Source organism: Ctenopharyngodon idella, chromosome 8 (assembly GCF_019924925.1).
Source record: "Ctenopharyngodon idella isolate HZGC_01 chromosome 8, HZGC01, whole genome shotgun sequence".
NCBI classification, from domain to species: Eukaryota; Metazoa; Chordata; class Actinopteri; order Cypriniformes; family Xenocyprididae; genus Ctenopharyngodon; species Ctenopharyngodon idella.
Window position 1 is genome coordinate 33398081 of NC_067227.1, and position 16801 is coordinate 33414881.

Below are 16801 nucleotides of genomic sequence, written 5' to 3' on the forward strand. Positions count from 1 at the left end.
ACTCAAGACTAACATATATTGTGTATTTATAATATCAGACCAGCCACCAAACAAGCAGTCTAAAGTAAACCTAAAGGTAGTCTATTTTTACTCTACAACCTTTTGGACAGGTTTTCTTCCTTAAAAACTGTAACACACTTCCTCAACAAAGAAAAGGAAGTATTGGAGAATAACTCTGATCAAACGCGCGGTGGGAGTCCGAACCCTTTACACAAGATAACACACTTCTCATTGTTGATGGCTATTGTTTGGTTGCAGAAAAAGAACAAAAAAACTAATCAGATTCTACAACAAAAATGTTGTTCCACAATTCTAGTTCACTAGTGCATATATGTGACAATATATACAGCCAGTGAACAAAAATATGTTCTAAGAACGTTTTGCAAATGTTCCCATTACATTATGTAAACATTATTTCTCTGAAAACATCCAGTTTTTAAATGTTTTAAAAACGTTTTTTCTTGGTTATGTGGATGTTAGGGGAACGTTACATTCTTCAAACATTATGGAAATGCTACTTTTGAACGAACGTTCTATTAATGTTACTGGAAGAACGTTTGTTCATAACTTTGAGAGAATGTTCCCTGTTAGCTGGATGTGTGTGTGTGTGTGTGTTTCAGAATATTCAACTCTCAGGCCTTTTTTAGGCACCACACCTTCTGGGTATTTGTCCTGATGAAACTCTGAAGGCAAAGAGGAAGTGCTCAGATCCTCTTCCTGTCTTCCAATCACCTCAATGTTTCGGTCCGAAGCCTATGAAAACACACAGAATCAGGTACTGTGAAACGTCTCTGCTGAAGTGAAAGTCCTGGATGAATCAGGACAAAGAGGCTTCTGTAAACACCAGGCTGCTGAGAAAAGATAAAACACCACACTTCTGTCCGGAGCCGAAGGCCTGACGGTTAATGACCCGCGTGTCCAATCACATCTTCCTACAGTCTCCATAGATTGATGTGGCCTTTGCTTTAGCTTCAGACATCTGACTGCAGAAAATGTTCTACAGAAGTTCATTCGGTCTTGATTTTCATACACAGATCTTTCCGGCCGGTCAGCTAATGTAAACTGTATGTTTCTTCGATTTCTGTCATTTGTAAAAGCGGTCAGTTCCTCTGAGGATGTTTAGACCAAGCGTTTGTGCAAAGACTACTGCAATTCCTCCTTTTATTTTTCCTCCTGTCGTTTTCTGTACTTTAAATGGAAAAATATCTCTATTTTACTTCATCTGGTCTGTTGTTAACACTTTACAGTAAGATTTAATTTGTTAAAATGAGTTATCATGAACTAATTAACCTTAATGTTAATTTCTACACTTAATACATTTGTAAGATCAAAAGTTGAATCTGTTAACATTAGCTAATTCATGCTAACACGAACATGAATATTTTTATTTTCTAACATTAGCAAAGATTAATAAATGCTGTAAGAATATTTTGCTCATTGTGGTTCATTCATGTTATCTTGTTGTAAATCAAGTGTTATTGGTCTGTTCCTAAGGGGGAGTTTATTTAGTTTAATGATATGAGCTTTTCTCAAAATTGATTTAACGACTATAAAATAACATCAGAGGAAAAGTGTTTCTTCTGTGAAATAAGCAGATGGCTTTATGATATCAGAGCGCCATCTATCGGGCTCATCTACAATCACACCGTGAAACTTGAGGCGTGTAGGAATAATAATCTTTCACTTTCCTCAAGATTTAATCGTAATTAATCCGTATTGTTTGAGTGTCGCTATTAAAATCAATTTCCCGGACGCGTGAACTCAGATAAAGATATGTCTCTTATATAGATAACAATTCCTATTTGTTTTTTTTGGTCAAATCTACAAATAATCATTTGAATCATAATAATGTTGTGCACCCAAGCAGGCGCATGCGCAGTGATTCTCTGTGATTCTCCCCCTCGCTCGTGCCGAATGGTTCAGTCTAAGATGGCGGCCTCCATCCTGCAGCGCTGTCTGCGTCCCGTACAAACCTTTTCCAAATGTGTCAATTACAGATCGATCGGTGAGTGTCACTATTAATGGATGATCATTAAACTGTCATGCTTGAGTCAGACAGAGATAGACATAGAAGTATATGATTTAATCTTTAATACTCGCCTAAAGAGGTGAACGCTAATGTCACATGATCACAATATAATTTATTTATTTGAATCATTATATATAAAATTAAAAGCAATTGAATTCGGACTGTTAATTGTATCTTATATTATATGTATGTGAGTTTTTATGCATTTTTAGTTAAATTAAACAGGTAGTTTTTCACTAATCAACTTTGATTCTAACATTGCTTTAGACAAAATAAACACAGTATGTTGTCATTGACAATTCTGTATCACAATGAGTTAATAATTATATTTTCCACATGTTTAGTGAGTGGCTTCACTTACATTATTGATCACATTATATGAGTCTGATTCACAAGCTCTCAATTTGATTTGAGTCTGATTTCGATTCATTTGGATGTAAATCAGGTACAGTTCATAGAAAAAGAAAAAATATTCTCTCATCTATTGCTGTAAACTCCTGTCAATCTGTCATAATACAGGTGAAAATGAACAACAGACTCCAAATTGAATTGCTTTTTATTTTTAGATATAATAATCAACAGTATAATAACAGCAGTTCTATACAAAAATTTAAATTACACATAAGGAAGCTTTTAATTGTTTCTACTCCAGTTTGTTTTTAAAAATAAAGTCTTGTTTTCATGACAGATTTAAGCTCTCAGCGCTATAATAATAAATGTCCGGCGTGTCGTCAAAATAAAAGTCCCTGTTCCGACACATCGTCCAAACAGAAAAAAAAAAAAGATTGGCGAATGCTGATTTTTTAAAAACGCCAAATATCAGCAAGGCCGATATATCGACTGATATATGATGTTTTTAAAATATCGGCATTGGTCTATAATGTTAAAAGTCCTGCTTCCGACACATCAGCTGAAAAAAAAAAAAGTCTGCTATTTGGAGTTTTAAACATATCGATATATACGACACATCGGCCAAACAGAAAAAATTATTGGCTGATGCCAATATTTTAAAAACGCAAAATAACAACCGATTATATCGGCCTTGTTGAATATTGCTGTCAAAATATACTTGTTGAATATTTATCGTTTTTAAAATATCATCCGATGGCCGTCAAAATAAAAGTCCAGCTTCTGACACCTCAGCCAAACAGAAAAAATTATTGGCCAAATATCAGCGATATATCGGTAGTAATCACAATGAAGATCAATTGAGAATAATGTTATGCTTAACACAGCCCTAAATTAATGATTCGCTCTGCCGTTTGTGTTTCTCTCAGCCAGGAGGTGTTTGCTGTCGTCGGCGTACACGGACACTGCAGTATGGGAGCAGAGACAGGAGGATCCGCAGGACCTCGGTGAGACTTTTGAGCGGCACCTTCCAGACAGGAGCGGCTGTAAACACGTCCTTCTGTCCTTAATTAAAGTGCTGTTAATAACGTCTGTTTTAAATGTGATGTCTGTGTTTCTGTCTCAGGACAGCTGGCCTCTCTGATGGACAGAACGTATGAGAGGAAGTTTCCCGTCAGCTCTTTGGTCATCGGCAGGGTGAGATAATGTGAAAATACTTTATTTTATATTATACTTTTATAAAGTTTGCATATGAAATTGCTTATAGTTTCTCAATAATGTTTTTATTAGTATTAATAACAGAGAACAAACATCATACAAAAACACAAGGCTAAAATTTATTTTAAGGTGTCATTGTTACAGTGTAATTATATGTTTACGTCCTGAGTAATTATAATTAACAACATGTGATTACTATAGGGTTAGGGCTAGAATTAGGGTTTGGCTTAGGGTTAGTTGCATGTAATTACGCATAATTTACTGTTATTACTACTACAGTAAGTACATGTAACGTGTGTAACTGTAAAATAAAGCGTTATCAAAAATAAATAAAAACTTTAAAAAAGGTAAAAGATAAATCACATAAACAAGGGGATTGAAAACAAGAAAATAATCAATCTTTAAACTCTTTTGCCATGTAAATGTCTGGAGGATGAACTTTCTTATGGTTTAATATATTTTAGAATAATACAATAGAATTATTAAACTGCTCCTCCATTTTTCTTGTGTGAATTCATGACTTATTTCACATTAAATGGGGACGCTGTAAATAAAGTAAATGTTTTAACATGTGCACATCTTGTTCAGTTCATAGATAGTTTATCGTCAAGAGAGGAAGTCGATCAAGCAGAATATTACCTTTATAAGTAAGTATTATTGCTCAAACCTTTAATAAAAGCTTTGAATATGTTACTGTTTGCTCAACACTGCACTGAAAAATCATTTAAGATGTAAGTAAAACAAAGATTATTGGAGTATGTATTACACAAAAATACTATTTCAGTCTGTTTACTTGCAAATTTCCCTTTTAATTCAATGTTAGCAGTTTCTTAGTAGGCCTGTCATGATCATGAATTTTGTCCTGACGCTTAATTGTTATTCAAATAATGGTGATTAACGATTTAATTCTGTTTTGTTCGTCAGTTATAGTGTAAGCTTAATACTTTTTTTTTTACTTGGAGTCATATATAATATAATATAAGTTATAATAAAATAGGCCGATACGATTTTCTTTAACCCTCTGGTGCTGTTCAGTCATTTTTGTCCGAAAAATTTTACGTTTTGTTTTTTTTAGAATTTTTTTCCTTCATCGGAGTGATACGAGAAAATCACACACAAAAAATCATGGACATAATTCAAAAAGGTTAAATGGTTCTGACTATTTTTTTCATGTCCATGATTTTTTTGTGTTCACAAAGCGAGTGCCAAAACCTTTACGAGTCTCGTATCACTCCGATGAAGGAAAAAAACGCTGCTCGCGGTCAAAAATGAGCGAATTGGAAACGAATTTCAATTAGTGGAAGTGTTCGGTACTGCAGCCAAACAAAATCTTACTGAAAGCTCATTTCCTGAGATATCAACCTCAAATTTGGACCACAACTTGTTTAGATTTATAGCTTTGATTTTCTCACAGTTTTAGAGTAAAACATGTTTTGGAAAATATATATACTGTTTAAAAATTGAAAAATGTATTTGTGTATTCTTTATTTCTAAAGTTCACTTTTTAAATATTTTTCCACTTCAGCAATAATCGAGCAAGTGTCTTTTTTAAAAAGAGACCAAACTTCAGTATGTTGCTCCAAAACATTTAAGATTTATGACCATTTAAGTTGGAAATTTCATTTTCAGGTCTATGCTCAAAAAGTGGTAACATAATGTAGTACCATAAAATACAAAATATTAAATTAAAATCTAAAATATAGTCTGTGAAGTTTCAGCTCAAAATACCCCACAGATCATTTATTATAGCTTGTCAAATTTGCCCCTATTTGGGTGTGAGCAAAAACACACAGTTTTTGTGTGTCCCTTTAAATGCAAATGAGCTGCTGCTCCCGCCCCCTTTCCAGAAGAGGGCGGAGCTTTAACAGCTCAACAACAACAAAGCTGGAGAATCTCACGCAGCCAAAATGAGGATTGTCATTGAACTTTGAGTGTCGTAACTTTGCAGATGTTGTTTATGCTCAAACAGCAACATTACACTAACTAAAGTTAAAAGAGTCAAATCATAATCAAGGACCCCTTTAATATAATATAATATAATATAATATAATATAATAATGTAGTCTGATTAAACCCACAAACAAGACCTTTGTGTGTTTACAACAGTGAATTTAAACTGCACAATTATTGTGATTGGATGGAATAACTGTGATCAGATGACGGGCCTGTTTCTGAGTGAAAAATGTTTCAAAGGAAATCAAAGATTAGTTTTCCATGTGACTCGATCAGTTGAAGAGGATGTTTGTTCTCCTCAGGTTCCGTCACAGTCCGAACTGCTGGTACCTTCGGGACTGGAGCGTTCACAGCTGGTTCCGGCAGTGTCTGAAGTATGGAGCGCGAGATAAAGCCCTTTACACGCTGAAGAACAAGGTGTGGGAGGCTTTCACTTTACTAATGAGACCGTCTGAATAAAAGTTTAAAATGTATTTATAGCCGATCATGTGCTGTTGTGGTGCAGGTTCAGTTCGGCATGTTTCCTGACGACTTCACCTTTAACCTTCTGATCGACTCCTTTATAAAAGACAACGACTTCAAAGGTTTGTGTTGCTGTTGTTCGGCACATGAATCCCATGTTAATTCATTTGTTCGGCACATTAATCACATGTTGCGTGTTGAATCCAGGAGCCTGTTCAGTGGTGGAGGAAGTGATGCTTCAGGAGTCGTTTGAGCGAATCTCCACACAGATCCTGTCGCTCAACGCTCTCAGCAAATATCTGGCAACCAAACCTGAACTCAGCGTAAGTAGAACAGGACGGCAAACGGCAAAGAAATGATGTTCTTCCTCAGTGTTTTTGGCAGATATTTGTTCTTGTCCTCGTCAAGACAACAAGGCCACACATTTACACAAAATAAAGGGAAGAAGAAAAAAAAAAAAAAAAAGAACAACAACAAAAAAAACAACAACAAAAAACCCCATCTGGATTGCCTCAGTCAGCAAAAATATACAAAATAATTATTGAGAATAAACATAACTGACAATATTCACAGTTGTTTTGTAAATCAGTTATTAAAGAAGAAAATAAAACTGATAAAAATTTTAAAAAATAAATAAATCAATAGAAAGGGATGAGTATATTATTACAGAGTATATTATTTTTAAACTTCTAAAAGTCTCAAGAGAGGTCCCCATGTGGCTTCAGATCTTTTTTGTGAGTCAAGCTCACCAAAACGTAACTGTTCCATTTGGATAATATGAAGCATCTCCGAAAACAAGGAGCTTGTGAAGTTTTCCAGTTGAGGAGTATTACCTTTTTGGCTGCGATCAAGCCTACCATTAGAGCGTGCTGATGAGTATGACGGATAGTATCCACAACACCAGAATAGACAAAAATAGCCAGATTGTGGTCAGGTTGAATGTTAATTTTGTATGCGCTTGAAAACAATTAAAAAATGTTAGACCAAAAATCATACAGAATAGGGCAAAACTAAAATAAATTTGCCAATGTCCCCCGGCCATCTTGAACCTATCACACTGAGAAGAAATGGAGGGAAATATTTTGTTCAATCTAGTTTTGGAGTAATGAATGCGATGCAGAACTTTGAACTGGATTAATTTATATCTCAGATTTACAGAACAGCTCTTTATTCTCGACACCTTCTTCCCAGATCTCCTCAGACACGTCGTCGTTCACTTCAGTAGACCAGGCTATTTTAAGGTGTTTAGTGCATATAGATGTTGTAAAAGCATGAACAAAACGAGATACCAAATGTCTAGTTTCAGGATTAGAAGATAAAAGTTCATGAATAATATGGTTTTCAGGTTTATTCATCAAATGTGGAATATTTTTCTTTACATAATTTCTAATTTGGAGATAGCGGAAGACGTGAGACTGTGGGAGTACAAATGTATTTTTAAGTTGCAAAAAGGATGCAAATTGATCTTCTATACAGCATAAACCTTTTTTTCTCCATCCTGAAAAAGCTCCATCAATCTGAGAGCGCTCAAACGAAGGATTGCATGATATTGGTGTATTGATTGACACTTTGGTAGTTTATACAATTTTTTGATCTGATTCAAAATCTTCAAAGAATTTCTCAATGCAAAATTACTGCTGCCTAATTTACAGATAGATTTACACTCTGTAAAAAGTAAAGTTGGGAGAGGAGACTCTGGCACTGACATAGCCTCTGCACGAAAAAAACCCTGTGCCAGAAAGTGAGAGCGCTGGCATTTGATGCCCAATAATAATGCTTAAAATTAGGAAGGCCAAGACCTCCACAGTCAGCAGGTTTTTGCAAGTGGGCTTTTGCTATGCGAGGTGTTTTACAGTCCATACAGATGAAAGAATAACTGAATCAAGCTGCTTAAAAAAGGATGCAGGCAAATAAATAGGGAGATTTTGAAAAAGATATAGAAACATAGGAAGAGTAACCATCTTTATCACATTCACACGGCCAGTTAGTGATAAAGGGAGCAGTTTCCAGCTTTCAATGCTTAGTTTAAGTTTATTAATCATGTCCAAAAAATTTAATTTAAACAACTGTTTAGGGTTCTTTGGAATATTCAGACCGAGATATGTAAAGTGATCATCCACTGTTTTAAATGGTATACTGCTCAAAAAGATATCACTTAAGTTATTCGTTAGGGGCATAAATTCACTTTTACTCCTGAAAGTTTACTAAAAATGTCAATGTAATCTAGAATTTTCGGGACAGAATCCACAGGATCTGTGACACACAGTAAAAGATCATCTGCATATAAACTTATCAGACTTTCAGCATTGCCCAATGAAATACCATGGATATGAGGATGAGTTCTACTTTCCACAGCTAATGACACGAGTGCAATGTTGAAAAGTAGAGGTGATAGAGGATCACCTTGTCGTACGCCCCGGTTCAGTTCAAAAGAGCTGGATCTAATACCATTGGTCAAAACAGATGAGGACGGATGGAAGTAAACAATTTTGATCCAGTTGATAAATTTGTTGCCAAATCCAAACTGTTTCAAAACCTCAAATATATATGGCCACTCAATCTGATCGAAGGCCTTTTGGGCGTCTAGTGAAATAATGGCTGCAGAATTGTTGGCTAACTGACGATCTGCATATAAAATATTGAGAAGTAGGCGGACATTACAGAATGAAAGCTTCCTGGAATAAACCCAGTTTGGTCAGATGTGTTGTGCTAATCTGGAAGCCGATATTTTAGTCAAAACTTTTTGATCAAAATTTAAGAAGGCAATGGGTCTATAATTGACTGGATCTGTCTCAGGTTTTCCTTTTTTCAGAACTACACAAATATTTGCTTCATACAAAGAATCAGGAAGTTTTTTCCTTTGAATTGAATCCTGTAGCATTCTCAGCATATAAGGGGCCAGCCTCTTACTAAAAGCTTTAAACCCATCCGGGCCTGCAGCTTTCCCAGATGGAAAAGCATGAAGTCTTCAACTGAGAGTTCAGATTCTAGGTCAGACCTAGAGGATTCACTAAGTTTTGGAGACTTAATTTAGAAAAAAAACTATCAGAATTATGGTCTGAATCTGTAATTTTAGAAGTATATAATTCAGAAGGATTAGTTATTAAAATGCCTGTTTTTGATTTAATCATGTCAATTGCCTTCTTAGCTTGTGCTCCCTTCAACTGCCTTCAAGCAACCTTCCAGGTTTATCCTCCTAACTCAAATTTCTTCTGCTTGAGTTTGAGGAGAAGGTTACTAATTTGGCCATTTAGGATAGAATTATACTCATACTTTAATTTTAAGATTTTATTATAATCAGACTTTGACAGTAACACTCTATATGCTTGTTCGCCTATTATTTAAACTACTAAGCCTACTATTTAAAGCCCGTTTTTTAGACGACTCAAATGATATGATATGGCCTCGCATTACGACTTTAAAAGTATCCCACAAAATTGAATCTGAAACCTCTCCATTGTCGTTAGTCGCAAAAAACTCATCCATTTTTCCAGTTAAATATGAAATAAAAGTTGAATCATTGATAAGCATTGGGTTGAAACGCCACGAGTAATTTCGTTTTGGCAAAACACTTTCAATTTGGAACGTAACTTGGCTATGATCAGATATTAATATATTATGATATTGAGTATTACTAATATTGGAAACCAATGCAGATGTTACCAAAAAGTAGTCAATTCTAGTGTATGATTTGTGAACATGAGAGTAAAAGGAATAATCCCTATCTGTCGGATGCTGAAGCCTCCAAATGTCAACCGTATTTCTAGATTTGATGAAGTTGTTCAGTGTTTGTATGGAGGTAATTGTAGGTGATGGTTTTGACGATAGTCTATCCATATAAGGATCTAAGTAGCAGTTGAAATCTCCACCTACTATTACATTTGAAGAGTTTGCATCAGGAATTACACTAAAGATTTTGCAAAAAAAATCAGAGTCACCAAAATTGGGGCCATATATATTAAGCAAAGTTATTGGGAGAGAATTAATATGCCCAGATACCATTATATATCTACCCTGAGGATCAGCAACCGTGGATGAAAGTCGAAAAAGAACATTCTTACGAAAAAGAATAGCTACACCTCTAGCTTTGGCATTGAATGGGGCCTGGTAAACCTGAGATATCCAGTTAGTCCTGAGTCTGCATTGATGAGTTACACGAAGGTGGGTTTCCTGGAGAAATATTATATCAGCCTTGAGTGATTTCAAATGTGCAAACACTCTGCTTCTTTTAATTACATGGCCAAGCCCTCTTACATCCCAAGAAGCCAATGTGATAGCTTCTCCCTTAATGTTAGTCATCAAACTCTACAATTAAAGATTGGGACATTGAAATGAGGCAGTCCAGAAAAAAGAAATAAATTACATAAGACAGAATCATGTAGAACAAATTCGACCCACCCCCTCCCACATCTGGCTTCCCCGAAATGAAGCACTTTGTCCCCTGTTGGACCCGAGAACACTACTCGCATGTAAGTAGTAGGAGGGTCCATCACCAGTCACTTCGATCGCGGCGATCCCGCTCGACTCCACTTCCAAGTTACAAACATTTCAGTCTAGAACTATTAACAATAACAAGTCCATAAAAATACAGTTTGTAAACACTCTTAATGAAAATAAAAACTATAACCAGTATATGTGTCTTGATTTAAGAATGTTTAGATATTTGTGCTGGAAAACAAGAAACACTGAGGAAGAACATGATCATGTGGTGTTGAATCTAGTGTGTGTTTGTGAGTGTTTGTGTTGTGAATGTTCAGTGGCAGGAGGAGAGGATTATGGGAGCGTCTCTGATGTTGGTCGGACTGAAGCAGGAGAACTCTGTCGGATTCAGCGCTCGGCTTCTGGGATACGCTCTCATCGGTGTGTGTCATCAACACAACCACAGCTGATCCACACCGCAGAAAATGATGTTCTTCCTCAGTAGTTTGTTTTTAATCTGAATGTGAGTTAAACACATCCTCTCCCAGGTAAAGTGGAGATGTCCAGAGGAATCCATGCCGTGTTTCACCAGATGCCCCTGATCTGGACCTCGGGTTATCTCGGGCGAGCCCTCGCCGTAATGGACGCCGTGTGTTCGGACCTCAGAGACGTCAAGCTATCTGAGGAAGTGGTGAGTATCTGAAAACATATCTAAATGACTGTAATGAGGGCTTGTGTTATATTTTTATCTTGTCTGAGGAAAAAAGTTTAAAGAGAATCCACATAACTGATGTTTTTGAAGTAAATGTTTGAGATCACTGAACATAAACACTCTTCTGGAGTCAACATGACAAATGACCACCAAATGACCTGTTCTGATTTTTTTTTTACATCTTTCTTTAGTGTGTTTAATGTTGCAGATTGAGTATGAAAAAGAGTTCTTCTCTATATCAGTGTCAGTGTTTCTGAACTCCTGAAACGCCTCCATCTTGAGTTTTCTTCAAAATATTCCTCATTTAAATAATTAATGCGCAGAATAAAGGGGCGGGGCCTGGTTGAGTTAGTTAGTAGTGTGTTGAAACTGGAGGTTATGGTAAGGGGCGGGACATTTCCCAAACACCAATCACAAAACAATGCTCCAGCTGTCCAATCAGAGCACACTGTGCTTTTCAGAAGGAGGGGCTTCATAGAGACAGGAACTAAACAGAGCGTTACTGACAGACTGGGAAGAGAGGAGCTGAACAATGGAGAATATGAGGAGAATAATCAACATTCAAGCAGAAAAACCTGTTCTAGTAGAGCACAAAAACAACATCAAGACTTGGCATACAGTATATGGCCACTTTAATGTTACAGTAAGTCAGTTATGATCCTCTAGCAAAAATGTTCCTTGGAATAACATCATCATCATCATCATCATCATCAAAACTGGTGGAGCATGTTGCTGCTTGCTTGCAACCAAAATAATGGGTTCTAATTCACAACAACCACATGATAAATTTAAACCTGGAATGCACTGAGAGTCGCTTCTGAAAATGAACATTTGTAATGTTGTGTGATGTTATTGATTGTTGAAGCCTGTCTGTGTTTCAGCTGGATCATGTGGAGAAGATCTTGCAGGAGCTGTCGGTGATTTCTGACGGACAGAGCGACACAGACACGCTCCTGGATGAAGAAGATCAGCTGGAGAGACTGAAACTACCAGAGTACATGAACCGCTTCAAGGTTAGTTTCCTTTGTCCTGAACATTTATGCATTTCTGCTGTCAAATATAGATTTTTATCAAGTAAACGTAAAAATAACTTTGATATTGTTAGTAATATTTCAGCTGGACTGAAACATGTTTATTTGATTATCCAGACATCATTTATTAGAAAAATCATGAGTATCAAATATAGCTGCAAGCAGCCATTAAGGGGCCAAGCACAAAGAAACAAGCAAGATGTAAAACCATCAGTAAAATACAGCATTTTATTTCATATACTTTATTGTAGTTAGTGGCAATTTAATATTTTGTTCAGTTATAGCACCACCAACAGGTGCAATTCCACCTCTTCTTTTTATGTGCCCATAAATAAGTGTCAAATTTGGTGAAAATATCTCATTTCGTTTAGGAGTTATAGACATGTAGATGTAAGAGTACATAAAAATGACCCATGCGTGACTTTGATTGCATTTTTTGCCACTTATTATCAAAATTTTGACATTAAGCCAACGACCTATGTTTCCGAATTGACTACGGTGGTTTCATCTCAATCGGACTAACGGTTTCGAAGATATTCGCGAATGTTGTTTTAACGCTAAATCGCAACGTTGCACAAACCTTAAGGCGAAACCTAGCATGTTGGGTATCGTTGGACTCAGCAAGGATTCGTGAATCTAAGAAGATGATTTGCATGAAAATAAGTCAACCACATCAAAAGTTATGAGTATATGAATATTTGATTTCACCACTAGGTGGCGCTGTCTCGAAACTTCTCAGGCTCCTTCAGGGCATCGTGCTGATGACCCATACCGAGTTTCGTAACTATACGCTAATGCGTACAAAAACATACAGCATTTTGCTACAAAATGGCCGATATGGTAAAATTGGATATCGCTGCAAAATGCAAAATGGCCGATGCCCAAAATGGCCGATATGGTAAAATTGGATTTCATTCAACTTGGCATGCTGCCCTGAATCTAACAAGTCCAGTTTTAATTTTTGGCCAAACCATTCTGACATTATAATGTACCAGACCAGTAGGTGGCGCTGTGCTGAAACACAGTATGTAGCCTCAGGTCATGCTTGTGATGACATGTACAAATTTGGTCAGAATACGCTAAAGTGCCTTTCATCCAATTTGGCGTGCTGTTCAAATTTGTTTGCGCGTTATTTGAGAATGGTTGGGTTCATCAAAAAGTGTTTGATAACTCTTTGCCAGCATAGTCTGAAGATGATCTGATTTGATTTTCATGGAAATTGTGCAGTCAGAAAATTAAAACATTCCCTTTGACTAAAGTTTATTTTTCTGACTGCATTGGCAGATATTTGTTCTTGTTTTAAGCACGAACTCAATGTTTTGGCAGGAGCTGAAGGAACGGCTTCTGGCCCAGGACAAGAGTGACCCGAGAAGCCTGGAGTCGCTGGTGTCGGCTCTGACCGGGCAGACGCTGGCGGTCTGTGAGGACGCGGATCTGTCGGAGTACCGGCGGACGGTTCGGGACTGGGAGGCCGAACGACAGCAGCTCATTCAGAGAGAGAGAGAGACGAAGGAGAAGAACCTGAAGGAGCGTCTGAAGAAACAGGCCCAGTGACAGCGTCCTCCAGACAGCGGGACGAGGCATTGTTTGTCATGTTTATTGTCTTTGGTTGGGGAGATTGAGAAAAAGGTTTGTGTGTTAATATTATTTGGATTCTTTTTCAACGCCCTGTAAATCTGAACAGTATAAATAAACAATGAAAATACTCTTATTTAGTCTCAGTCCTTTCATACTGTACTGCTGAAATAACAGGATTTACACTACAGTCAAACGAATAATGTTTCTGAAAGAGTCTCTTCTGCTCACCAAGACTGATCAGAATACAGTAAAACTGTGAAATATTATTATAATGTAAATCAGCTGTTTTCTATGTGAATATATAGTAAAGTGTAATTTATTCCTGTGATCAAAGCTGAATTTTCAGCATCATTACTCCAGTCTTTAGTGTCACATGAGTAATGAGTGTGTGTGTGTGTGTGTTTGTTTTGTCTCTTGTGTTACACACACTGTCATGGATCCTCTTCCACCTCAAACACACCAGTGCTCCTGCTGTAATTCTGCACCTTTATGTTTAGTGTTTCTTCATGGCGGTGGCGTTCCCTTTCCTCTGAGCACACACAATCCCAGCGGACGTTCTGGAGCAGCTTATCAGGAGATTCGGACAAAAGGGCCAAAATTAGTCATCTGAAACTGTTTTTAAGAGTTCTTTTATCTTTCTAGTGAATTTTGAAGAGTTTCTACAGCTGTAATTGGTGGGAAACACTTTCCCAGCGTAAAACAAGATGGACATTGAAATGAGTGAGATATTGATCTGTGTTTATAGAATTGAGAAGGTTTTCTCACACTGCGATGTTGTGATCATCATGTGATCTTACATCACTGCTAAAAATGATGTTCTTCCTCAGTGTTTCTGTCTTGTTTTCCAGCTCAAATATCTGAACATTCTTAAATCAAGATACATTTACTGGAAAATGAATCAAAATGAAGTGAGTTTGTGCTTAAAACAAGAACAAATATCTGCCAATGGAGTCAGAAAAATACATTTTTCAAAATGTTAGACTTAATATCTGATGTCTTTTTGTAAGTAAAAAGTAAATGTATCTTGATCTTGTTTGTTGTGTGTGTGTGTGTGTGTGTGTCAGATCTCCTTCTGTCAGTTCAATAGTCTTGTTAATAATTAATAAATTAAAGAAAATAATGTCAGTCATATTTTGTGGCTGAAGTGGGCGGTCATCAGGAGGTTATTTTTCCACCAAATTTGATTTGTGAAATTTGTGACGTGTCAGATTTGATGTCAAACATGCGCCACAGGAAGTGGTTTCATGTATCATCTCATAATAAATGGCTCATCTGGTCAGTGACAGGTACAAAATGAATCAGATGTATTCTGGGCCGTTTTATGCAGTAATTTCATTATGATGGAGGACAGAGTGAGCTTTAATTGGATTGCGGTTCTCGGTATCAAGCGGCTGTTTCCTCTGGGCTGTGTTTAGGTTTTCATGTGAAAATGATTTATTTGGCCTGTTCCGGCACGTAACCCGAAGCTCTGAAAGAGATATGAATCTGAGGATGATTCTAATCATGTGAAGCTGAATCTCATTTGGATCCTGATTAAAGCTTTTCTCCTCGTCTATCTGCATCAGCTCGTTACATGAACCACCATGAATCAGGACTTTAAGATGCATTGCTGCTTTTGCACTGATAATGTCAAAACGGATTACATTCGCTCTTCAATTAAGAGCTTTTAAATTCTCGGTTACATGTGATTTTTGGCTTTAAATTAGATAAATGACAATATTTAGTTAACATGAAAAATTTGTTTCTCAAGATATAAACCATACACTTTCAAAAAATGCTCAAGACAGGAAAGAAATATCTGCCAGTGAGGTCAGAAAAATAATCTTGTTTTCTCTTTGAATTAAGTTTATTTTTCTGACCCCATTGGAAGATTTTTTTCTTATTTTAAGCATAAACTCAATTTTTATGATTATATTTATTGATTTTTTTCAGAGAACAAGACTGAACATCAAGTCATTTTGCTTCTCCAGTAAATGTATCTTGATTTAAGAATTTTTATATATTTGTACTGATGCTGTCAAGAAATTCAAAATTTTTATGTAATTAATTACATGATGTGGCAATTAAGTAATCTAATCAATTGCACATGGTTGAGAAATTACCCCCGAAAGATCATTTAAAGTCATTATTGTGTTAGATGAGAAAATCATTGAATAGACAGTACAAAAAGTAGCTTTAGAAAGAAATATTTTCAGCATTACACAAACTTTCCGACGCTGCATCTGAAGTGTTATGAATATGAATGAAAAATGAAATTATTCTCTAAATATGAAAGTTAAACCGCCATTAGGTGTCGGCAAGTCACCGTCTTAATGAGTGAGTCATTGAATCATTCATTCAACCATATGATTCATTCAGGAGTGAAGCAAATGGCTGTGTTTATGAATGATTCACTGAATCAATGATTCACTTGATTTGTTAAAATCCACAGATTCATTCAGAATCACACAACAGTTCTGCTCTGTCTTTGTTTGAAACTATTTTCATTGGTGAAATTGGGCAAAAACTGACAATATTGTGTCTAAAATGTATAAAATATATATCACATTTGCAATCGTGCAGATATCTGTTGAAAAAAGGGACTCTTTCTCATGTGATATTGCTAAACTATATCATATAAATATAAGACAAAAACCACACGGGGCATTTTTGCCCTCATATCTGGAATTTTAGCAGCGTTTTAACTGCATTCGACAGTCCTAATTTGTACTGTAAAATATTATTATTATTTTTGCACTGCATTAGATCAACATAAAAGCTTTAATGCAAAGACTGCAGAACTGAACTGAGTCTCGTACTGGGTTTAGTTTTGACTGATATTGAGTCAGACATCAGAATCTGCCAATATAAACAGTTTACTCTCATCTAGACAATACTGAACGCTCTTTGTTTAAGACCATCACTCAAATTTAACTGATGTTATCACAAATCCTGTTCTCCATCAGATATAAAGATCATATGAATCATACATGACCTCAGGCCAACATTTCAATCATGGGATTCCTGTGAATCCTGGGAAATCCCTATGGAAGCTCATTTAAGTAATTGCAA

General features: G+C 36.2%; 1 protein-coding gene across 1 annotated transcript; it reads left to right on the plus strand.

The window, feature by feature from the left end:
* The first annotated feature begins 1848 nt into the window (after positions 1-1848).
* mrps27 (mitochondrial ribosomal protein S27) lies at positions 1849-13883 on the plus strand. Its single transcript, XM_051902930.1, has 11 exons — positions 1849-2005; positions 3307-3384; positions 3504-3574; positions 4184-4242; positions 5851-5965; positions 6054-6132; positions 6218-6333; positions 10768-10870; positions 10978-11120; positions 12023-12154; positions 13499-13883. The coding sequence occupies exons 1-11, from the start codon at positions 1849-1851 to the stop codon at positions 13724-13726; spliced, it is 1281 nt and encodes a 426-aa protein (XP_051758890.1). The 3' UTR covers positions 13727-13883.
* Positions 13884-16801: the final 2918 nt, after the last annotated feature.

Excerpts from the sequence above, each read along its gene's own strand:
- mrps27 (XM_051902930.1), top strand. The coding sequence starts at position 1,849 with ATGTTGTGCACCCAAGCAGGCGCATGCGCAGTGATTCTCTGTGATTCT. Across the intron at positions 2,006-3,306 it reads TGTCAATTACAGATCGATCG|CCAGGAGGTGTTTGCTGTCG; the intron begins GTGAGTGTCACT and ends TGTTTCTCTCAG. Across the intron at positions 3,575-4,183 it reads GCTCTTTGGTCATCGGCAGG|TTCATAGATAGTTTATCGTC; the intron begins GTGAGATAATGT and ends CATCTTGTTCAG.